Here is a 24,223-nt window from a genome sequence, read left to right as displayed (position 1 = left end):
ATGTATCTTCCCTTCCCTTCCCTTCCCTCCCCTTCCAGAGCTGAGAAAGAACCCAAGAGGCCTGATGGGGTCTCTCTATTTCTGCAGAGTTAGTAACAAAGTAAGAATATACATTAAAACTTTAAACCTAACCACTGCCCTTAAGTGATTAGCCCAAAAAATGTCAGAACATGTTAGTATTAGAGCAGAGTAAGTGGATTATTAATATAATTTTATTACTTGAATATAAGAATGGGATACATTATTCCTGTAAGCTAATTGCTACATTTTCTTTTAAAAACATAAGATTTCAAGAGCCTAATTGGCCCTGAGAAGTGCAAATGCATCAAGGTGGGTGGGAGGTCATAATGGTCCAGTAAATGATAGGAGGAGAGGAGGAAAGGATTGAGCAACAGGGGTGAGACCTTGGTGAAAGAAGTGGGCAGGACCTCAGGGATCCAGTTAACAGAAATTAGAAAGGAGGCAACCCTATAAGTTAATGAGTTCTATATAGACCGATTCCCCAGTCTGTCACACTGACACAGCACAGCAAGGCCAGGAAAGGATTAACGTCACTTTGACTGTCCAGTAGGTGATTCAGGGAAGAGAGCCCAGCACCACATCACTAGCAAGCTCTGCTCGATGTGAGAGCCAGAGCCCCAGGAGAAAATATTAGGTGCCTTTATGAGTAATGAGCCAGAGCAGCCTGTCACGGATCTGTTTGGTCCTCATCCCATAGATGATGGGGTTTAGCATAGGAGGCACAAGGAAGTACATGTTGGCAATGAGAATGTGTAAATGCAGGGGCACATTGTGGCCAAAACGGTGCAGGAGGGAGGAGAAAAGAGTTGGAATGTAAAATGTTAAGATAGCACAGAGGTGAGAGCCGCAGGTCCCAAAAGTCTTGAGCCGGGCATCCTTTGTGGGGAGACTGAAGATGGCCCTGAGGATCTGGGTATAGGACATAGTGATAAAAAACACATCCAGACCAATCACAAAGAATGCCACAGAGAGGCTGTAGTAACTGCTGATGCGGATGTCGGTGCAGGCCAGTTTCACCACTGCAATGTGCTCGCAGTATGAGTGGGAGATGATGTTGGTTCTGCAATATAGCCACTGCCTTGCCAGTAAGGGATAGGGCAGTATGAGTATGATGCCGCGCAGCACCACGGACAGGCCAATCTTGGCCACCACGGGGTTTGTCAGGGTGATGGAATGTCTCAGGGGATGGCAGATGGCCACATAGCGATCAAAAGCCATGGCCACAAAGATCCCAGATTCCATCGCTGAGAAGCAGTAAATGAAGTACAGCTGGGTGAGGCAAGCACTGAAATCGATCTCTCTGGAATTGAACCAGAAGATTGCCAGCATTTTAGGCAGGATGGATGTGGACAGGACGAGGTCAGTGACAGCCAGCATGCAGAGGAAATAGTTCATTGGCCCATGGAGACTTGGTTCCCTCTTCACAATGAACAGGATGATGAAGTTTCCCAAGACAGCTATGGTGTACATGGTGCAGAAGGGGATGGAGATCCAGACATGGGCCGCCTCCAGGCCAGGAATGCCCAGCAGGATGAAGGTGGAGGGGTTGGTGAAGTTGATTATGTTGGAATCTGACATGGAGTAGGGTAGAAGGTGTCCAACTCTGAGACAGAACTGTGTCTCCTGGATATACTGTATGTTCCCACAACTTCTCGTTTTTGTCCAGGCCTAGGGTGATGGTCACAGTACAAATGCCAAGATGGAGAGACATTGTTAATATGAAACACTGTATGCACTACTGGGGGATATTCTCATGGGTGAAGCAAATTGGTTGATCTTCACACATTGAAAAATGACATTTTCATTATTCAGAGATAAGAATTATGGAGAACTGACCCTACTAATGTCAATTGCATATTTTATGGTGCTCTGTGCTTCAATAATTCCTAGATGTCATGGTGTGGGAAACCACAACAGACAACTGCTGGAAACATCAGTGTGGATACTGGTTATTTGTCATTGTTCCTTAGACCTATTCTACACTGCCAAGTTTTTTTCGCCCAAAGGCAGCTTTTGGTGAAAAAAAAACAGTGGAGGTCTACACTCTGCAAAGCCACTTTTGATAATGGAATTCATCAGTTTCAGTCACACAATAAAACTATCTTGACGAGAGTTGTAAGGCTTTTTACACAAAAGTTTTGTCACTGAAGTGCCAGTGTAGAGGCTTGCAATTGATTTTATCACAGCAATAGGCCTTAGGAAGATGTTCCACAATGCACATCATCACCACTCTGGTCAACAGTTTGAACTCTGCTTCTGTGTATCCAGGTAAACACCTTCCACCCTTCCCCTTTTAAATGCCCAGGAATTTTGAAATTCCTCTTCCTGTTTGCTTGATGTGGAGTAACCATGTTATACTCTTGGCCTTCACAACATTCTCTGGCAAGGAGTTCCACAGGTTGACTGTGCATTGTATGAAGAAATACTTACGTTTATTTGTTTTAAACCTGATGTTTATTAATTTCATTTGGTAATCCCTAGTTAGAGCAACTAGACTGCAAATATGAAAAATTGGGATTGGATGGGAGGTAATAGGACCCTATATAAGAAAAAAGACCCAAAAACCAGGACTATCTCTATAAAATTGGGACATCTGGTCACCCTATCCCTAGTTCTTTTGTTATGAGAAGGAATAAACAACTCTTCCTTTTCTACTTCCTCTATACCAGTCATGGTTTGATGGACCTCAATCATATCTGCTCCTAACCGTCACTTTTCCAAGCTGAAAAGTCCCAGTCTTACTAATCGCTCTTCATAAGGGAACCATTCTGTACCCCAATCATTTCTGTTGCCTTTTTCTGAATCTCTTCCAATTCCAATATAACTTTTTTGAGATGGGGTGATCACATTTGCACACAGTATTCAATATGTGGGCGTACCATGGATTTATATAGAGGCAATATGATATTTTCTCCCCTTTATCTATCCTTTTCTTAATTATTCCAAGCATTCTGTTTGCTTTTTTGCTTGTCACTGCGCATTGAGTGGAGAACTATCCACAATGACTCTGAGCTCTCCTTCTTAAGTGATAACAGCTAATTTAGACCCCATCATTTTATATGTAGAGTTGGGAATCTGCTTTCCACTGAGCATTACTTTGCTTTTATCAACATTAAATTTCATCTGCCATTTTGTTGCCCAGTCACCCAGTTCTGAGAGATCATTTATTAGCTCTTCACAGTCTGCCTGGGTCTTAACTATCTTTAGTAATTTTGTATCATTTGAAAATTTTGCCACCTCACTGTTTACCCCTGTTTCCAGATCATTTATGAACATGCTTAATAGGACTGGTCTCAGAACAGATCCCTGGGGGACACCACTATTTATCTCTCTCCATTCTGAAAACTGACCATTTATACCTACCCTTTGTTTCCCATCTTTTAACAGTTACCAATCAATGAGAGCACCTTCCCTTTTATCCCGTGACAACTTACTTTGCTGAAGAGCCTTTGGTGAGGGACCTTGTTAGAGGCTTACTGAAAACCTAAGTACACTATGTCCACTAGATACCCTTTGTCCAATTGCTTGTTGACCCCCTCAAAGAATTCTACTAGATTAGAGAGGCATGATTTCCCTTTACTGAAACCATGTTGACTCTTCCTCAAAAATTATGTTCATCTATATGTCTGACAATATTGTTCTTTATTATAGTTTCAACCAGTTTGCCTGGTACTGAAGTCAGGCCTACAGTCTGTAATTGCTGGTATCGCCTCTGGAGCCCTTTTTAAAAATTGGTGTCAAATTATCTATCCTCCAGCTCTAATCATTTGCAACAGAAGCTGATTCAAATGATCGGTTGCAGACTACAGTTAATTCTTCTGCAAGTTCACATTTGAGTTCCTTCAGAACTCTTGGGTGAATCCCATCTGGTCCTGGTGACTTATTGCTATTTAATTTATCTATTTGTTCCAAAACCTCCTCTAATGACACTTTAATCTGGGACAGCTCCTCAGATCTGTCACCCAAAAAGAATGGCTCAGGTTTGGGAATCTCTCTCACATCCTCAGTTGTGAAGATCGAAGCAAAGAATTAATTTAGTTTCTCCGCAATGGCCTTATCATCCTTGAGTGCTCCTTTAGTACCTGGATGGTCAACCTGGTTGTTTAACAGGTTTCCTACTTCTCATGTAATTACATATTTTTTGCTATTACTTTTTGATTCTTTGACTTTTCATGAATTTTTTTTTGTCCTTCTTAATTGTATTTTTTATACAACATTTGCCACTGTTTATGCTCCTTTCTATTTCCTCACTAGGATTTAACTTCCACTTTTTAAAGGATGCTCTTTTGCCTCTCACTGCTTCTTTCTCTTTTTTGTTCAGCCGCTGTGGCTCTTTTTTGGTTGTCTTACAATGTTTTTGTTGTTTTTTTAATTTGGGGTATACCTTCAAGTTGAGCCTCTATTATGGTGTCTTTAAAAAGTTTCCATTCAGCTTCCAGAGATTGCACTTTTAGCACTGTACCTTTTCATTCCTGTTTAACTAACCTCCTAATTTTTGTATAGTTTCCTGTTCTGAAATTAAATGCCACAGTGTTGGGCTGCTGTGGAGTTTTTCTTGGCACAAGGATATTTAATTTAATTATTTTATGGTCACTATCACCAAGCTGTCTAGCTATATTCACCTTATGGACCTGATCCTGTGCTCCACTTAGGACTAAATCAAGAATTGTCCCTTCTCTGGTGGGTTCCAGGACCAGCTGTTCCAAGTGGTGTCAACTGCATACTGTCCTGAGGTTACATGTACCTGATCAATATGGGGATAATTGGAATCCTCCTTATTATTGAGGTTTTTTTTTATTTTAATAGCCTGAGAATTTCACATTCACTATCACTGTCCTGGTCAGGTGGTCAGTAATATATCCCTGCCACTATACTGTTACTATTAGAGCATGGAATTTCCATCCATAGGGATTCTATGATGTAGTTTGATTCATTCATGATTTTTACTTCATTTGATTCCATACTTTTTTTCACATATAATGTCACTTCACCACCAGCACAAGCTCTTCTATCTTTCCAATATATTTTGTACTCTGGTATTACTGTATCACCGTGATTATTGTCATTCCACCAAGTTTCTGTTGTGCCTATTATATCAATATCTTCATTTAATATGAGGCACTTAGTTCACCCATTGTATTTTTTAGACTTTTAACATTGGTGCATAAGGGAACTTTCAATTACATTGACAGTCTGAACCTATAACACTGACCAAATAAAATTATTTACATAATATATATTTGACCTGGTGAACTCTTTGACACAGACATTTATTGGAACAAAGAGCTTAAGCGAATAGGACTCACAAATGAATTGCCATTGAGGGAGGTGCTGGTGGCACTAACTTTAGTTAAGGCTGTCTGACACCTTCAATTATGAGACCTCATTCTCAGTTGCTCATAGGTTTGTCAAATGTTAAGCATTTGGACTGAAATTTCCCATGTGATGTGTCTGTTTCAAGCTGATATTTTTTTTAAAGTTTCAGTGATAACATTTCTGCTGACTTTTAGAATGAAACTAGCAGAGAAGACGTCTTGCTCATGCTGAAAAATTCTTATAATTGTTCCAGTGAGGAGCCCTAGCACCTCCATTCTTTCCAGCAGATAAAAACCAGATAACAGCCCCCATCCCTTATTAATAGCCAGAGTCCTGAGATGAAAGAGAAGGTGGTGATAGTGTCTGTGCATTAACACAGAGAGGACTCCTGAGGTCTTTTCTCAGTTCTTACTCCAAGGGCAGAATTGCCTCTGTGAGGTCTGAGTAAACTAAGGGCCACAGCCTAAGAATTTGACCTCATGTTATACATCTACTAATAGCTCTCATCCTGGAGGATCCCCTCTTCACTGAAATGCAGCCACCTTGGACCAAAGGCCATCAACCAGCTGGGGAGCCACAGCAAAAGGTGATATTTTGGCATGTGATACTGGAGAAAGCTCATCCCCCTTAGCAAGGTCTTTGAGATGTTTACTGGGGGTGCAGAGCAGAAAGGACCACAGACTTACACTCTATCCCACCCCACACCCATTATATTAGGTTTGTTGAGCTGCTGAGCTCCTTGGCAAGAGATGCAGTACCTGTGAATCCTGAGATGGAATCCTGGGAATGCCTCTCATATATCCGTGTCCCACACCTTTCTCACCCCAGCATCTGCAGCAACATCAGACAACAAAAGAAGACACAGATATCTGCACTCTTTATAATATGGCTGTGTGCAATCCCAGGAGAATTCGCTCAGTCTCTTAGGGAGAAACGGCATCTGACTGTAAACAGGTCAGAGACTGGAGATACTCTAGCCAATCTCTCTCTTTCCATGTCTGCACTTCTGTGTAAACAGTAAGTAAGGGCCCTTCCCAAAGGGAGATGAGAACTCTGGGGCTCTGTGCTGACTCAGAGAGAAACTAGCTGCTCTGTGTATTTGTGTATATTGAACAATTATAGTTGATTAGTAAGAAAATGAGGGATGTCTCTGTCTCCAAAGGGTTTGATATCCTGTAAATGCCCAGGTTTGGATGAATAGACAGTAGATAGACAGTATGGAAAAGATGACCAAGGGGAGACATTAACAGTTTCTGCAGCTACACAGAGCTTTTGTTAAGGTATCAGAGATATGTAATTCTTGTCAGTACCTGTTATCATACTGTGCAGCACCTTACATTTAAGAATCTTCAAAACTCTTAGCAAAGGCATGTCACTATGAACACATCCCCAATATACAGATAGGTAAACAGAGGCAAAGGGACTTTGGCCAAAGTCACAGAGAGAATGACCGACAGAACCGGAGAGTCCTGACTTCTCTGCCATAAGCACGGTCTCTGTCAGTAACTGAGCGCATGAGAAGAGGTAAATAGTCTAGAAGGACTTGTTCATTGGTGGGTGTGACAGACTTCTCTTGGGTGCAACCACTGAGCCCTCTTGCATGCCAGTCTGTACCCCCGTCTCACATTGTGAGGATGTGGGAAGCCACTATCCTCCCTAGATATTGTAAAACTCAGACAGAGAGGCACCCAGTTACATGAAAACTTTCACTTGACACTGGTGAACTAATAATAAAGAGACTCCAGCCGGCTGCACATGATGGTGAGGTGCTCGAGGTGTCCTTTCTGGTCCCCTACCAAGGGGCCTGTTACCAGATGCATTACTCTGTGGCGAAGGCCCGGTGCTACCTCTGCCGGGTGATGGGGCATGTCCAGAGGGACTGCCCTTTGGCCTGGCATGGAGGAGCATCGGGAATCCATGAGCCCTGGCAAGGTACCAGCCCCATCATTGCCTGCCCCCCTGCCTTCCTGGCACCTGGACCTGCCCCTCCTCCTCCCCAGCCCACAACTGCTCCCAGTCAGGCCCTAGGGGCAATCCCCCAGAGCGCCCAGACAAGTGGGAGAGCCCCAACTCCGCTGTGTGCAGTCTGGCGGGGTCTATGGAGGAGAGTGCAGCAGGATTATTGGAAGGCATGGGAAAGGTCCCACCTTGGGGAGAGTTTCACCTCCCTCATGCTGCCCCACCACTACTTCCCAAAGTTCCCGTGCCATGGCCCCGTCCCCTGGCTCGACACCGAGGATACCATGGAAGGCTGGGTTCTAGTTCAGGGAAAGCAGGGCAAGCGGAAGGCTCAGGCTCCGCTCCGCCCATCTGATGCAGAACCAGGGAGGGGGCCACTAACATCGAGCCTTCTGCCTTACCCCCAGGGGAATCCCATCCTCTGGAGCCAGCTGGGGATCACGGGGCAGCAATGGAGGGTAGCACCGCCCGTCCCCCCGAGTCCTTCCTTGAGGAGGCCTCTGATAGAGCCTCTCCTGACCCCTTGTCACCCAAGGCCCTTGCGAGCCCTGAGGTGAACGTCGCTTCGGGCACCAGTGAAGAGGTTCCCCGGGTGGTGGGGGGTGATCTTCCTTCCATTTTTGACGAGATAGAGGCCCTGAGTTTGACCCCAGTAACCCAGGGGGAGGACGACCCTCTGCCAGCGGGCCTCAATCTGGGCAACCTCATCCCAGCCCCCACTTTCCCCATCTCCCTTCCTCTACCCGCTGCTTCCGCTCCTGCCTCCGAGGAACCCCTGGACTCTTCCACCAACCCGTCCATGGATGGCACCCCGCTACTGGACGCTGAGCCAATTGAGGCAACGCTCAGTGCCATGCGGCTGGGACCTGAGTTACCAGGGGTATCCCTCACTGATGTGGGGCAGCCATCTTCCTTCCTGGGTGGGGGTTGCCCTCCTGGCTGCTGCTACTGCTGTGGGGAGGACCCTGCTGGTGTGACCCTCAGAGGGGAGAGCAAGGCCCCATTTTTCCCATCATTTGTGGGGCCTTCTCTGGCTGGGTTGCTGTTGTCTTTGCTGCTGCTGGTGGTGCTGCTGAAGAGCCTGTTGCTGCTGCTGGGGCTGAGCTGGGAGAGGAGGAGGCCCTGCTTTGTGGAGGGGGTTTGTAACATCCTTGCTTCTTTGGTGGTAGGTGCCGTTGTAGCGGGGAGCTGAGGCAGTGGTGTGGAGCCCTCCCCGTGGCCTTTCCGCTCCCCTACTGCCACCACCATCATCCCCTCCATCTTCCCTATTACCACCTGGCTCTGCTCTCCACTCCCCAGCCCAGCAGTTTGCACTGTCCTTTCCCCTATCTTGGGACAGGAGCAGCAGCAAGGGAGCTGTCATAAACAGATGGTTAAGAGTTAATGTCTCTTTTACCTGTAAAGGGTTAAGAAGCTGTCATACCATTCCCTCTCAGATCTGAACCTTAGAGTTCAGAAAATGAGATACTAGCACCTGAATCCTCTAAGCTTAATTACCAGCTTAGATCTGATAGCACTGCCACCACCCAAAAATATAGTGTTTTGGGGCACTCTGACCTCCCCAACCTTCCCTGGGGACCCCAAGAACCCAAATCCCTTGGGTTCTTAAAAGAAGGAGAAATAAACCATTCCCCCACCTTTTCCTCCCTGGGCTATCCTGAGAGATACTGATCCAACCTCTTAAATCACCGTATAGAGAAGCATCTCCCTTCCCTTCCACAAAGAGGCAAACAGATTCAAGGAAAACAGAGAGAGATTCTATCTCTCCCCCCTCCCATCTCCCCCACCCGTGCTGGTGAGTTATCCCAATCCCCTGGAATAAAGCAAGGGAAACAAGAAAAAAAAATCAATCAGGTTCTCTAAAAAGAAATCTTTTAGTAAAAGAAAGGAAAAAGTAAAGAATTACCTCTGTAACTTCAAGATGTAAATATTATAGGGTCCTATAGCTTACAGACACCAGAAAGAGACTTTCCCCCCAGTACCAATACAAATCAAAATATTCCCAGCAACTACACATATAAAAGTTAACCAGCCAGATCCACAATTGCAAATAGAGTAAAACAATAAAAAAGCCTAAATCGCCTGTTTCTACTTACTATTTGAAAAGAAACTTAGAGAGCCTTTAGTAATGTCTGGTCTCTCTCAGACCCTCCGAGAGAAGAACACACAACGGACAAAGAACACACACAAAAGCTTCCCTCCACCCAAATTTAAAAGTATCTTGTCTTCTGATCGGTCTTCTGGTCAGGTGTCCAGTTCCCTGCTTGTAACCCTTTGCAGGTACAAGAGACATTAACCCTAAACAATCTGTTTATGACAGAAGCTCAGTAAACCTGGCTGACACCTGACCAGAGGACCAATAGAGGGACAAGATACTTTCATATCTTGGTGGAGGGAAGTCTTTGTTTGTGCTTTTTGTTTGGTTTGTTGTTCACTCTCGAAACTGAGAGGGACGGGACATGATTCCAGGCTTTCTCAATCTTTCTGAATCAGTCTTTCGTGTTTCAAAATTGTAAGTAATAGCCACACAGGCAGCGCGAATTAGTCTTATATTTGTTTTCTTAACCTGTAATTGTGTCCCTTTGCTGGAAGGATTTTTATCTTTGTTTGCTGTAACTTTGAATCTAAGGCTGGGGCCGGGGGGGTCCCTCTAGTCTATATGAATCTGAGTACCCTGTAAATCATTTTCCATCCTGATTTTACAGAGATAATTTTTACTTTTTTTCTTTCTTTAATTAAAAGCTTTCTTTTTAAGAACCTGATTGATTTTTCCTTGTTTTGAAATCCAAGGGATTGAGTCTGAACTCACCAGGGATTGGTGGAGGGAAAGGAGGGGGGATGGTTAATTTCTCCTTGTTTTAAGACCCAAGGGGTTTGGATCTGGGTTCTCCAGGGAAGGTTTTGGGGGAACAGAAAGTGTGCCAGACACTAAATTCTGGCTGCTGGCAGCGTACCAGACCTAAGCTAGTAATTAAGCTTAGAAGTGTTCATGCAGGTCCCCACTTCTTGTACTCTAAAGTTCAAAGTGGGGAAAAAACCTTGACGGGGCACTTGTTTTTCGGGTGCCCATGGGTGTGCATTTCCACTTCCCTCTGTTGGACTTGCCCTCTCTCCCCTGCTGCATTTGGCTGGTGGGCTCCCTTTTCCCTGCGTCGCCCTCTGCCCTGTGCTAGCAGCTGTTTCCCCCCTTTCCTTTGCTTCCTGCCCCGCCCACCCCCTGTCCACGGCATTTTCCCCTGCCCTGTTTTTTGAGAGGCTTCGTTCGTTGTAAGCCCCAGGTTAGTTTGCTTGCTCCACCCTTGTCTCATGGTGCAGGCGTTGCTGCCAGTCTGGTTGCTTCTGAGCCTGCGCTGTTTTCTGTCCCTTGCCTGTGACACACTCGTCCTCCCCCACCCTTCATTCCAGTCCCCTGCTGTTCGTCCCCCTCCCGGTTTACCCTCTTCGCCTGGGAGCCCACGTTCTATTTCCAGCGCTGGAGATTCCCCTCCCTTCTTCAGTCACTGATGCCTTCATGATAGTTTAGTTCCCCCCCGCCCCCGCCCCCTGCTTTCCTTTGGGCAGCCGGGGAGCCGGTTTCTTCATCCTGTGCCGGGAGTTATCTTCCTTGTTTTCCGGTGTCCCTTTGTGTTGGCACCCGTCCACCCTGCTTTCAGCCTAGCGGGTGGGTGTGGTAGCTGCTTCCCCCCCTCCTCTACCCTCCCTTCCACCCCTTTGCTCCTTCCTTCCCTCCATTCCCCGTTCCCTTTTTCCTGCCCTAGTGTCTGTCCCTATCCCTCCCTTCCTGTAGTGGGTGATCCGGGGGGTGAGATGTCCCTGGACGCCTCTGCTGTTCCCTTTCAGTCTCCCTCCCCTGCGATGGCCCCCTCGACTACCACCACCAGGTTGCCTCTCAGCCCTGCTTCTGAGGCACTGATGGCAGCAGGAGCGGATAGGGACTCCCAAGGCTCCATTGCTGCTGTCTGCTGCCTCCACCTTTGAGACTGCTCCCTTGGCCAGTGGCAAGGGCCAGGGGATGAAGAAGGGCAGGGCCCTGCCCAGAAGGTGAAAGCCCCTATGGCAGTCATTCCCTTTACTGCTGCAGCCCCATCAATGACCACAGCCCCCTTCTTTCCTTGACCATGTACCCTCCACCTTCCCTGGCGGTGCTGCTCCCTTGGCCCCCAGAGCATACGCCCAGGTAGCTGCGACCTCTTTGCTGGTCATCTGCTCCAGTCACCTCCCAGAGTACCATTCCCAGTGGCCGGGGTCCCTTTCCCACCCTCACCAGGGAGCCTGGGGTGTGTTGCCTCCTGGTGTCAGCCTCGCCCCACATAGAAACCTACTGTGATGGGTTGGATCACAGAAACCCCCTGGGAGCTGCCACCTGATGTGCCCAGACCACTTCTGCCCTTGCTTTCCTGCCTTGTTAGCCTGTGATGTCAGTATCCTGTCTATTTTGAGCCAGACCCCCTAGCCTGCTGCAAACCTAGACCCAGGTCTGAACCATGTCCCCTAACAGCTGCAGGTTTACCTGAAAGCAGCTCACAGAAGTGTCCCTGTCTTTAACACTCAGATGCCCAATTCCCAATGGGGTCTAAACCCAAATAAATCCGTTTTACCCTGTATAAAGCTTATAGAGGGTGAACTCATAAATTGTTCGCCCTCTGTAACACTGACAGAGAGAAATGCACAGTTGTTTGCTCCCCCAGGTATTAACACATACTCTGATTTAATTAATAAGTAAAAAGAGATTTTATTAAATACAGAGAGTAGGATTTAAGTGATTCCAAGTAGTGACAGACAGAACAAAGCAAGTCACCAAGCAAAATAAAGTAAAATGCGCAAATCTATGTCTAATCAAACTGAATACAGATAAGACCCTCACCAGTTCCACAATGCTCCCTTTTACAGATTAATCTCCTTTTAGCCTGGGTCCAGCAATCACTCACACCTCTTGTAGTTACTGTCCTTTGTTCCAGTTTCTTTCAGGTATCTTTTGGGGTGGAGAGGTTCCCTCTTTAGCCAGCTGAAGACCAAATGCAGGGGTTTCCCATGGGCTTAAATCGACTTTCTCTTGTGGGTGGAAACCCCTTCCTCACTCCTATGCAAAGTCCAGCTCCAAGATGGAGTTTTGGAATCACTTGGGCCAGTCACATGTCCATGCATGACTCACAGTTTCTTACCAAGTAGCAGCCATGGGTCACATGTTCCGTTGAACGTCCTCAGGTAGACTTCTTATGTGGATTGGAGCATTCCAGGATTCATTGTCCTTTAAGTGTTTCTTGATTAATTTCAACTTTCCTTTCTCCAGGAGCTGACCAAATGCTCTACTAAAGTTTTTTAGTAATCAAGCCAGTACACAGCCAGTATTCATAACTTTGAATACAGAAATGAAACATACATACAAATAGGATTAATACATTCAGTAGATCATGACCTTTAAAGAGATATATTACATGGCATATGTAGCATAAAACACATTCTAATTATGTTATATATATATGTACACACACATTCAGAAGCATATTTCCAAATCCTTATGGAAAGTACCGTCACACCTATGTGCTGGAGTTGGCATAGGTGGTGGGACCCGTGGTCGTGGTGGCAGCCTCTAAGATGTTTGAGAAGGTGGTGTTCTTCCTGGCACTGGAGGTCGCTGCCCAGGAGATGGTGGAGAGAGGCTTGGGGGTGGGGAATGTTCATGTCCGGCTTGAGCCTTTGGAGGACCTGGGTGTGTGGATGATGTTCTCCTCTGTTCCTCCCTTCTGCCCCAATTCAACCCTTCTGCCATTCCTCTCCCTCCGGGGGAAGCCCCTCTCTGTCCTCACCCTCTTCCATTGGGCTGTAAGGACCCTGCCCTCCGCTACGTTTTATCGTTCCTCCCACAGGTGGAGGATCAAGTGCTGCTGGCGGCGTGTGATGGAGGGCTCTGGAGGGGTCCTTTCTGGTGCCCCATCGAGGGGCCAAGTACAGGGTTTACTATTCTTTGGGGGAGGCCTGGTGCTTTGTCTGCCAGGTCGTGGGGCACTTCCAGAGGGACTGCTCCATGGCCCAGCTTGGAAGGGCATCTGGAATTCCTGACGCTGGGAAGGGCATCGGCTCTACAATCACTGGCGGCCCTGATGACCCGGTCCCTGGGATCGCCCCTCCTTCATCTGTGACCATTGTCAACACTGCCTGGGTCTCAGGGGAGGCCTCTGAGACATACCCAGATGAGCGTGCGGGCCCCGCTGCTGTGGTAGGTAGTAGACCAGGGCCTGTGGAGGAGAGGGTGGAAGGGCCGATAGCTGGAATCGAGTTGGGCTTGCCTCAGGGGGAGTCTGTCCCTTTCCCTGCTGTCCTGCCCTCATCTTCCTTTTCTCTTCTGTCATCGCCCTCACTCCCTGGCTTTGACCCAGCTGGCCAGCCCCTCTCTTCAGGAAGCAGAGAGTTCATGCAAGGGAGGTGCCATAAGTGGGGACTGTGGGCCCATCACCCCCCCTTGCTGGCAAGGGGGAAGGGACCCCCTGTAAAACTAGGAAAGAGGTTGCTGGCGCCGGGTTTTCTGCTGCCTCCCCTGCTCATGTTCACCAATTGGAGTTGGTGGAGGTCGCTGCAGCCGCAGAGGCAGGTAGCACCACCTCTCTCATGGAGTCCCTCCCTGAGGGGGTTACGGAAGGTGCCCCTCACTTGCCATCTGTGCCCCCTGTAGGCGCCGAAGTGGCTACTGCCACGGCTGCTGTTCAGGGGGACCCCATAGAGGCAGGTGGGGATTTTGCCTCTATTTTTGATGAGATCAAGGCCCTGGGCTTGGCCCCAACCACTGAAGAGGTTGCCGCCCCCTGTTAGAGGTTCCCAGTCAGGGTGCTTGCAATCTGTGCCCCCCTCCTCCCCCTTTTCCCCTTCCTCAGGTGGTTACTCATGTTTTGGCCTCTGCAACACCCCGGGACCTGACCATCTGCCTCGCCCCGATTGGTAATCCAGCTGCCACCGCTGGGTTGAGAGGCACCATGTCCCAGTGACTTTGGCACTTTGAACACTGTAGGGTGGGTCTCTTCAGATGTCAGGTGCCCTCCTTCCTTCGGGAGGGAGGGTAATCAGTTATTTTTCTGCAGGAGACCAACACGGACCCAGCCACCAAAGCTAGCTGGCGGCTGGAGTGGGAGGACAGGTCTACCTTAGCCAGCTCTCAGCTTGTCAGGCTCGTCAGGCCGGGATGGCTGCCCTGTTCTCCCTACACCTTCAGCCCAAGCTGTTGGGGATTACCGAGGTCATGCTGTGTCGCCAGGCTCGGGTGGATGGGCTGACATTCCCTCTTATTAACATCTATGCCCCTACATCCTACCTGGAGAGAGTGTGTTTGTTCCAAAAGTTGCTCTGCCTTCCTCGGTTCTTTATAGGCTGTTTTTCGTTCCTCTATCCATTCATGTATCCAGGCAGAGTTCCTCTGGGGAGCGTCCGCCAGCTCTCTCGATGTCTTTGAGGAGCAACGAGCTCTGTTCAGGGTTCTCTGCTCAGTGTCCCCTTCTGGTTCCCTAGTTTTGGTCATTTAACCCCCTGTCCTCGTTATTGCATTTGTTATCCCCCAAACTTAGTTGGGTTCTGGGTTTAGTAGTCCCTCCCTAGGCCAGAGGAGGAACTTTTAGCAATAGGTGAGCTAGCACTCTCCCACATCCCGGCGCTCAACAGGACTCCTCTCTTGTATCCTTCTGGTCTGAGTCTGTCAATACAAATAGGATGAACATATTCAGTATATTATAACTTTTCCAATGTGACATTGCAAGAGGCATTTCACATAAAGAATATTGTAGTTATGTCATATTCATATTCATAAGCATATTTCCATAAAGCATATGGAATGCAACGTCACACAGCCAATTCCTCTCTGCTTCAGCACAGCTCTCTCTCCATCTGTTTACATTCTGATGCCCTCTAGCCCCTTCTAAAATAATAATTAGATAAAAATTAGTAACGAGACACCCACTGGGCATGCTTTTAAGACATGCTGCTCCTCTGAGGAAAAAGAGTAGAAGTATCAAGAAAATTAAATCACTGGTTGATTGGGATTCCTTAACTTTGACACTTGAAGAAGTTTCCAATGCTGCTAAACATGATTCTGTGGTTGAGTAGGACTGTGAACCAAAGGAATTTCAATGCAGACAAAGCCTTGCTTTGAGGGAATCTGAGACAGAGCGGAGGGCTGAGAAGAACAGCTGAAGAGAAAAGAAGCCATATATAAAATTGGTAACGACCTTCTCTGTTTGCCAAGCAGGACTGCGTGGGGCGAGCACAGGAACTACTTGTGAAAGAGAGGCTCGTTGCCGGAAGTGTATAGCTCTAAATGTATAGCTTTGTCTAACGTAGGAGTTATGTGCTTGATAACGGCTTGTGTAATTCCTTCTCAATAACATGCTGTGTATTGCAGATAATTCTTGTGGACTTTTCCATTGGTAGGACCGTCATCATCTCCATTGTGAGCCATTAAAGATCCATTTCAGGAGTAGTGTCACTCCCTGGTGTTAATATTTGAGAGCAGAGGATAGTTTACTGTCATGTCTAAGTAAATAAGTCTTTAAACTGAATGAATACTCTTTCTGGACTTGTTGCCCAGTAAGAGCTTGGTATCCTAGATCGCTGGTGTTGATCAACTAATTTAAACATTGTTCTGAATCATTTCTGGCATATTATTTATAGCTCAGGGTTCACGAACGTAGTCACTGAGGTTCACTGTATCGGGAATGAAGGGGTTGCCCTGAAACTCCCAGTTATCTTTGATGGGTGTTTACTGTGAAGATCTTGGCTCTGATACCTGGCTGCTGAACTCTGTTCCTGTTGTGTTCAGGGAAGGGTGTTTGAATGCAATATTATTAAAATGTCAGACTTGTAGCACTCCCACTCCTAACAAGGAACAAATGACAGATGCTGCTGTTTGGATGATGTATCAGGCTGTGAATAAGTTTGCAGAGGAGTGTGAGATCTGGAAACGTGAGAAGGAAAATTTGTAACAGGAGTTGGAGAAGTTGAGATTGCAGAATGAGGGGATGAAAAGAGACTTGCAAAATATAGCCAATGCCCAGCATATGGTTGCTTTAACCCAAACTTCTCAGGAATTGGAATGTGATATGAATGCACAAATGCAGGAAAAAAACCAAAGTATAAAATGGAGGCAAAATGATATAAAGGGGCTGTCAGTTTTAACTGAACAGGCTACAGCCCCCCTGTAAAAGAAAATAATATGAAATGCTGTGAAGTGATTAATAAGCTTTTCTCAATTTGGGCTAAAAAAGCTTCCTCCACACAACTCCCCAGGGGCCTCTGGGAGAAAGACATGTGTCCTTTATGTCACTAGACAGTCCCAGATCCTCCCCCATCAGTCCCACATTATTATCTATTCACAGGCCACTTGCACCCCGTCACTCTCCCACTAATATGCATTCCCAGACCCCCATCAACCCCACACTAATATCTATTCCCAGACAGGTCCTGTCCCGCATCACCTGTATGCAAATATCGATTCCCCTCCCCCATCAGCCTCATGCTAATATCCATTCTAAGCCCTTTACCCCCTACTCTCATCACTTTGACCCCAGAATGCTAGGGTCCCATGCCACTAACCCTCCCCCACCCTGATTTTTGAGCTAAAATGTCCGGTTGAAAAGGGTATCTGGCTAGGTCCAGTTGCAGCAGAGTAGAGTGGAGACACCGTGTCATAAACCCACATCAGCCCTTACTCAATTGAGGCTGCCTCCTACTAGCAGGCAGAGTCCTCCTCAGGCTACTGAAATGCCTATTTCAGCCCTAGAACATATAGGATGCTGTTGGGATAGGGAGAGGGTAGAGATGATCCAGTGAGTAATAGGGATAGTGAGGAGAGGAGTGAGTGACAGGGGCATGGACATGGGGACATGGGGGGGTAGCATGCGGGGCCTCAGGTGTCCGGTTACGAGGAATAAGAAGTGTAGCACCCCTGTGAGTTGTACATAGATGGATTTCCCAGATTGTCAGGTTCATATAGCACTGTCAGCTAAAGCCAGGATTCAATGTCTCTAGTCAGTGATTCAGGGAAGAGAGCCTAACACCATGTCACCAGCCAGATCTCCACAGAGATTGATCTGATAGCCAGAGCACCAGAAGAAATCTTTATTCCACGTGAGTAACATGCCAGAGCAGCCTGTCCCGGATCTGTTTGATCCTCACCCCATAGATGATGGGGTTTAGCATGGAGGGCAGTAGAATGTACATGTTGACAAGGAGAATGTGGAAATGTGGGGGCACATTGTGGCCAGACCGGTGTGCAAGAAAGGAGAAGATAGCTGGGATATAAAATGCTAAAATGACACAGAGATGGGAGCCACAGGTCCCAAAAGTTTTGAGCCGGGCATCCTTCGTGGGGAGGCTGAAGATGGCCCTTAGTATCTGTGTATAGGACACTGCAATAAAAAACACAGCCACACCATCGCCAAGAATGCCACTAGCAGGCCATAGTAACTACTTATGTATATGTCGGCGCAGGCCAGCTTTACCACAGCTATGTGTTCACAGTGTATGTGGGAGAGGATGTTCGTTCTGCAATATGGCCACCACATCGCCAGGAAAGGGTAGGGCAGTGCAAGAATGCTGCCACGCAGCACCACAGCCAGGCCAATCCTGGCCACAAAGCTATTGGTCAGAGTGGTGGAATGTCTCACAGGGTCACAGATAGCTATCCAAAGCCATGGCCACGAAGATTCCAGACTCCATCGCTGAGAAGCAGTGAATGAAGTACATTGAGGTGAGGCAGGCACTGAAATCAATCTCCCTGGAATTGAACCAGAAGATGCTCAGCATTTTAGGCAGGGTGGACGTAGACAGAACCAGGTTGGTGATGGCCAGCATGCAGAGGAAATAGTACATGGGCTCATGGAGCCCTGGCTCTGTCTTCACAATGAACAGGATGGTGAAGTTTCCCAAGAGGGCGATGGTGTACATGACACAGAAGGGGATGGAGATCCAGACATGGGCTGCCTCCAGGCCAGAAATGCCCAGCAACATGAAGGTGGAGGGATTGTTTACATTGGTTGTGTTGTAATGTGACATGGAGTAGGAGGGAAGGTGTCCAACTTTGCGAGAGAACGGTGTCTGCTGTGTGCACTGTAAATTCTCTCGACTTCCTGTATGTGGCCAGTGTATAGCGTGCTGGTCACAGTACAAATGCCTGGATGGAGAGACAATGCCAGTATCAGACTATATATGTACTAATAGAGGCTCTTCTCATGGGTTAATCAATTGGTCACTCTTCACACACTGGAAAATGGCATTTTCTTTATTCAGATAAATTAATTCTGAGTAACTGACCCTGATAATGTCATTTCATACTTGATGCTGCGCCATGGGTCAATAATTCCTACATGTCATGGAGTGGCAAACCTTAATAGGCATCAGGAGGAACTATGTGTGTGGATACTGGTTCTCCATCATTGTTCCTTCATTCAGTGAAAGCCAGGCTAGTGAATCCAAACATTTCTCTTGTTCTTTTTTGACTCCTGTTATAGTCTTGGCCTTCACAACATCCGCTGGCAAGGAGTTCCACAGGTTGACTGTCCATTGTGTGAAGAAAGATTTCCTTGTATTTGTTTTAAACCTACTGCCTATTAATTTCATTTGGGGACCCCTAGTTCTTGTGTTATGAGAAGGAGTAAATAGCACTTCTAGCACTTCTTTTTCTACTTTCTCTACACCAGTCATGATTTTATAGACTTCAATCCTATCTCCCCTTAGCTGTCTCTTTTCCAAGCTGAAAAGTTCAAGTCTTATTAATCTCTCCTCATATGGAGAACAACAGAGCTAGTGTAAAAGTTCAGGCACAACATGGAGTCAAGGGTCACATAAGCTGTTCTGGCTAGAAAGTCCACAGGAAGGTCCATCAAGTGGAGATGAGCTTCTTCCATGACCCATTGTGTTCATTGATGGGCCATCAGCTTGAATAGTCCATTCATAATGCGCTGGTTAGAGTGAATGTAAAGTACCTTGTGGGAACTACCACAGGAGCAAACACATTTGAAATATAGGTACACAGTCAATATTCATAGGTTTAGATAAGAAAAAATTGTACATGCATACAAATAGGATAGTCATATGAAGCAAATCATAAGTTTTACTTTGCACCTCACATTACTTACTTTGTACAAGATGTGTTGAAAGTATATAACTGTATACGGGGGGTTCCAGGGTATTGGTTTGTGATAAAGAATATCACAGTAATATATCTATAGAAATAGAGCTCTGTGAGATCTAATTTTGTATAAGATATACATCCATATCTCCAAATGACTACATTCTCTTCTGTACCACAGGAAAAAAACAAGTCTAGGGAGAGCAAAGGAAAATGAGAGAGTGTTTTCCCAGCTACCCATCAAATATGTAAATCATAACCCCCTGAAAATGTCCCTTTCACTTTTCTTGTTCAGCAAATGTCACCTGCACTTTCTGTTTGTCAGACCTCAGGCGCACACATATTATGGGTCAACAGAACTTTTTCCTCAGTATCTGGGGAGCTAGTCATCCTGTTAGTCACCATCATCGCCATGGCAAACCCTAAAGGACTGTAGCCTCCTAGCAAACTGAGCATTGTTTGGATCAATCTCAGGAATATTGCTGAAGTTAGTCGGTTTATGTCCACCCCTGGCAGTCTTGCCGTGGCACCAAAATTTTTGGTGTCCACGTGATCACTGACTGTATAATAGCATTCAGTGAGATGTTCACTTCAGAATTTGCTGGTCTTTCACTCTTGTCATGTGCCCCTAGCAAGAAAGCTGCAAAAACTGATACAGCTAATGGGGGTGGTTGCTGGCCTCTGCTTTGAATATCCTCACTTCTTATCTTGTGCTGCCCCATGATACTGAGCAGATGCTGGAGACCACAAGCATCGAAAATGTCAGCCAAGAGCACCTCAGCCTTCATCAGCCTCCTCTTATAGCTCCAGCCTCCTGCCTCTGAGTACAACGCACATGAGCAAAGAGTACTGGAATAGCGCAAAGACATAAGGATCCAGTCAGATTGTTCATGTAATCAGTCGTAAGCTAATAGATGTGACACAGGGTTAGACAGTTATGCAACTAGCAGGGTAATTTATCCAAATTCAGCCTTTAAAAACATATTAGAGAAATACATAAAGGGTAATTGGGGCCATTCCTTACACATATGTGACATAGCCATGCTTAAGGGACTAGAGTTTTGAAATGGAAACCTGTATTATTAGAGAATTGGAAGAGCTATTTTTGTATGTGTTTACTTTTATCTTGTTAGATCTTAACTATGTAAACAGATGGATCCTGTCTGCTGCTGTATCTTTTGATTCAAAGATCAAAATGAAATACTAACTTTGTAATGAAACTTGAGTGTAATAATCTCATTGCCTCTACGTGTTTTTGAAGCTTGTAGTAAACTGCCTATGAGGCACTCAAGGAGTAATGATCTTATGCTGAGGAATTGAACTAGTTCCCTGTGTATACATGGGAAACAGGTAATTCTAATCACTATCCTAGCCTGCCAGTGGTCTTTAAAAAATGCTTGGGCCTGATCCTGTCATCTCAAGTGTGCTTAAGCATCATCAGGGGAAGCTTATGCCTCCAGATTCCATAAAGCTCACCATCTCTACCAGTAACCTGACTTAAGAACTCTTTTCATGTCCTTATTGTGACAGACCCAGACCAGTTGGATGCAGGAGTCTGGTCCTGTTGAGATCCAGGAAGTGGCTGGGCATAGGTCCACCCACTGCTAAAGGACCACCCTCTGCCTAAGGGGAGGATCCACAAGATCTGGGATCTCAGTTAAGTCGAGGGACAACTAAAGATATTACAGGAACAGGTGTGAGGTCTGAGGAGCTAATGAAAGGAACTGGGTAAGGACGCTGAGCAGAGAACCCCAGACAAAGCCCACTGCTCCTCAAAGGTGTCAAGGGAGCCTGTGGATGCTGCCCAGAGGAATTCTACTCGGATGTTTGAGCAGATGGAGTATTGGAAATATACCCTATAGTCGCAGGAAACCCCCCTCAGCCAACCTCCTTTCTCTGGTCTTATAGATGGCCATTTTTGCCAGTTCTAGGAGGAGGTTGATGAGGCAGTCCTGTGACTTTGTGGGGCCACGGATAGGGAGTGCATAGATAAGAAATTGAGGAGAAAAAATCAGCAAAAAATGGAAGAGGTTATCTAAGAGTAGCCGGAAAAGGGGCTGCAACTTGGCACCCTCCAGATACACTTGTGCCAGGGTCTCCCTAATGCCGCAAAAGGGGCAGGTGTCCAGAACAAGGGTAAACCTTTTGAAGAACATACCTGTGGTCATGGCTCCATGAAGGGGCCACCAACTGACATCCCAGGTGGGCTTTGGGACCAGGGTGGAATATAGGCTTACGCAGCGGAGTTCCTTATCCTCCAGAGGTGGTAAGAGGTCCTACCACTTCATACTGGGCCAGGACATGAGGATGAGGTTTTGAAGCATGTGCAGCAAGGGCCTCTTGTGCTGACCTTTTTGCAAACGCAGAAGGAGAAACAACCCCTGCCCCAAGGAGCCTATAAATTAAATTAAGACAAGATACAGCTACTGTGTGCAACAAACCAGATAGGGGGCAGATGGGGAGATGGGAGAGTAACAGCTCTAAGAAAGGGTGGTTACATAGACTGCTGGGTGGGTCTGAAATGTACAGCCCTGCCCTGGCTGTTAGAAGTATGTCCTGGGCCTTTAAGAGCAAAGCACATATTCAGGGAAATTAGATTGTAGCTAAAGAGAATGGGCCATTGAGCGATGGTTGAACCACACACACAGTTGGTATCTCCATTAATAATAATATATAAAATAACATAACAGCGGTGAGTGCAGGGTGTTCCCCACACAACTCAAAGGAAGGAAATAAGCATTAATACCCATGCCATAACCCACTTCTTACTCAGACATGTACAACCCAGGGCTGGCCAAGCCTGAGTGTGGCATAAGAAGAAGGGGGGAAGGGTGGATGAGAGTTCTGTCCTATGCACAGGCCATCCAGGGTCAGCTGTTGATCTCCGATTTACTTTAGCTCTCAAGTGGGATTTAAGTCCTGGGGTCTTTTGTCTGCATTTCATTCAGGGACCTCTGTCCCCCATGCTCTTTGTACCAGTCCAAACTGGCTTTCTGTGGCCTCCTCAGCTTTCCCCAGAACACATTGGCTTTAAGGACACAAAACTTGTTTCCCCCTTCACTGTCTCACTAGTTTTTGCAATCCCAATCAGTTTTGTTCAGTTTACTGCTCTGTTTTCACAGCTGGTCGGGGTTCAAATCCAGGCCCCTGTCACACCACTTTTGTGTGGAATTTTCCTGGCTTATGCACCATCCTTGTGGAACTGGCTAGCAAAAGAATCAGAGTCCTAGCTCCCACTCTGTTTACCCAGAGGTCTGCCTCACCTCGAGAAATCTAATACTTTTTTGAACCTTTTATAGTATTGGTCTTCAAAACATCCTCTGGGAAGGAGTTCCACAGGCTGACTGTGTGTTGTGTGAGGAAAAAGGATCAGAACCTTATTTGTGTCTCTATTCTCTTTAGGTTCAGTAAAGAAAAGAGACAACTGTGCATAATAGAGAGATTTACCAGCATTATATTATATAAAAACATTAACAGATCTTAACATCCCGTGACTAATTATTTATACTAAACATGATGATATTCATTAAAACGCCACTTAGAACAGATTCATCTCAAGTTAAAGAGTACACCCCTAGTAGTCCTCTGGGACCTTCTTAAGAGTGGTGATTCATTACCCATATTTTCTATTCCCCTGTCCCTGGGTAACACTAGGTCAGTTTGAGGGATCTGGCTATTTGTCAGGGTTTGAGTTTATCTCCTTGGTTTCAGTCTCCTCATGACATGTTGCTCTATGCCTCCATGAACCCTGATCAAACTAAAAGTCCAATGTTTTAGTGGGTCTCGCCTTGGGGCAGGCCATTTGTGTTTTTGCTAGGTAAGTGAATTGTGCTTGTTTTGCGATCAGCTATATCATTGCTCTGTGTAGTGTTAACAATGGTGCCTCTGTAACATGTTTTGGCTTCACAAATGCAGCCTCAGGATCACAGTCCTCCTCATTTTCCCTGGCCTAATGGAAGTGCCCTCGGAAAAGCAAGGAGGGCCTTCTGCATAAAGTTATGCAGCATTCACTTGCTGAAAATCAAAAAATGCACGAGTGATGGGACAGCAAAATGAGGCTACAAGCCAGGAGAGTGCAGATTGCTGGCAACAAGCTGTGGAGTGACTCCTAATCATTAGGGAGCGCCAAGCAGACTCGATTCAGGCACTCCTAACTCTGTATATGGAGCAGCTCCTCAGCCGACCCACCCTGCAGTTCTTGTTCCAAAAGTCTTTCCCTTGTGCCCCTATGTCACCCACCATCCTGCTTCATATCACCCCCAGCAGCCTCCAGCATCTACACCTTCACCGTCCAGCCCTGCAGACTCCAACCATTACCCACAGCACTCAAATCTCATCCACAGACAGTTCAGCTCAGATGAGGTACGGCATCCGTTTCACGGCACTCCAGACAGCAAGGCTGCATATGACACCTGTATATACACAAATCTGTAATGATTCCAGACCCCCATCACCACCTCCCTCCATGTGTGTCTCTCTACCTTTTTTTAATATTAACAAATGCGTTTTTGTTTGAAAGCATTTTTATTGCATTACATAAAAGCAAGACTAGCCCAGAAAAGCAAGAGGCCCTGCTAGTCAGTGTGTCATATGGAGTAATCACAGACACCTAATAGCACTGAGGCCACTGCACTCCCAAGCACAGCACCAAACATTACTTGCTTTCAGCAACAAATTGCTGCCTCAAGGCATCTCTGATACTCATGGCCCTGTGCTGCCCACTCTAACAGCCGTGGTCTCTGGCTGTTCAAATTCAGCCTCCAGGCGCTGAGACCCAGCGGTCCATGCCTGAATGAAGCTTTCACCCTTCCCTTCACA

At 46.5% G+C, this 24,223-nt stretch overlaps 1 protein-coding gene and 1 pseudogene across 1 annotated transcript; both read right to left on the bottom strand.

The window, feature by feature from the left end:
- Window positions 1-651: 651 nt before the first annotated feature.
- Window positions 652-1,599, bottom strand: LOC115648303 (olfactory receptor 52M1-like). Its single transcript, XM_030555688.1, has one exon. The coding sequence runs from the start codon at window positions 1,597-1,599 to the stop codon at window positions 652-654; it is 948 nt and encodes a 315-aa protein (XP_030411548.1).
- Window positions 1,600-17,340: 15,741 nt separating this feature from the next.
- On the bottom strand, window positions 17,341-18,330 carry LOC115647959 (annotated as a pseudogene).
- Window positions 18,331-24,223: the final 5,893 nt, after the last annotated feature.

The sequence above is a fragment of the Gopherus evgoodei genome, chromosome 1, assembly GCF_007399415.2.
Source record: "Gopherus evgoodei ecotype Sinaloan lineage chromosome 1, rGopEvg1_v1.p, whole genome shotgun sequence".
Taxonomy (NCBI): Eukaryota; Metazoa; Chordata; order Testudines; family Testudinidae; genus Gopherus; species Gopherus evgoodei.
This window is presented reverse-complemented; position numbering and strand designations above follow the sequence as displayed.

Bases quoted from the DNA above. Each gene is read 5' to 3' on its own strand.
- LOC115648303 (XM_030555688.1), bottom strand. From the start codon at position 1,599: ATGTCAGATTCCAACATAATCAACTTCACCAACCCCTCCACCTTCATC.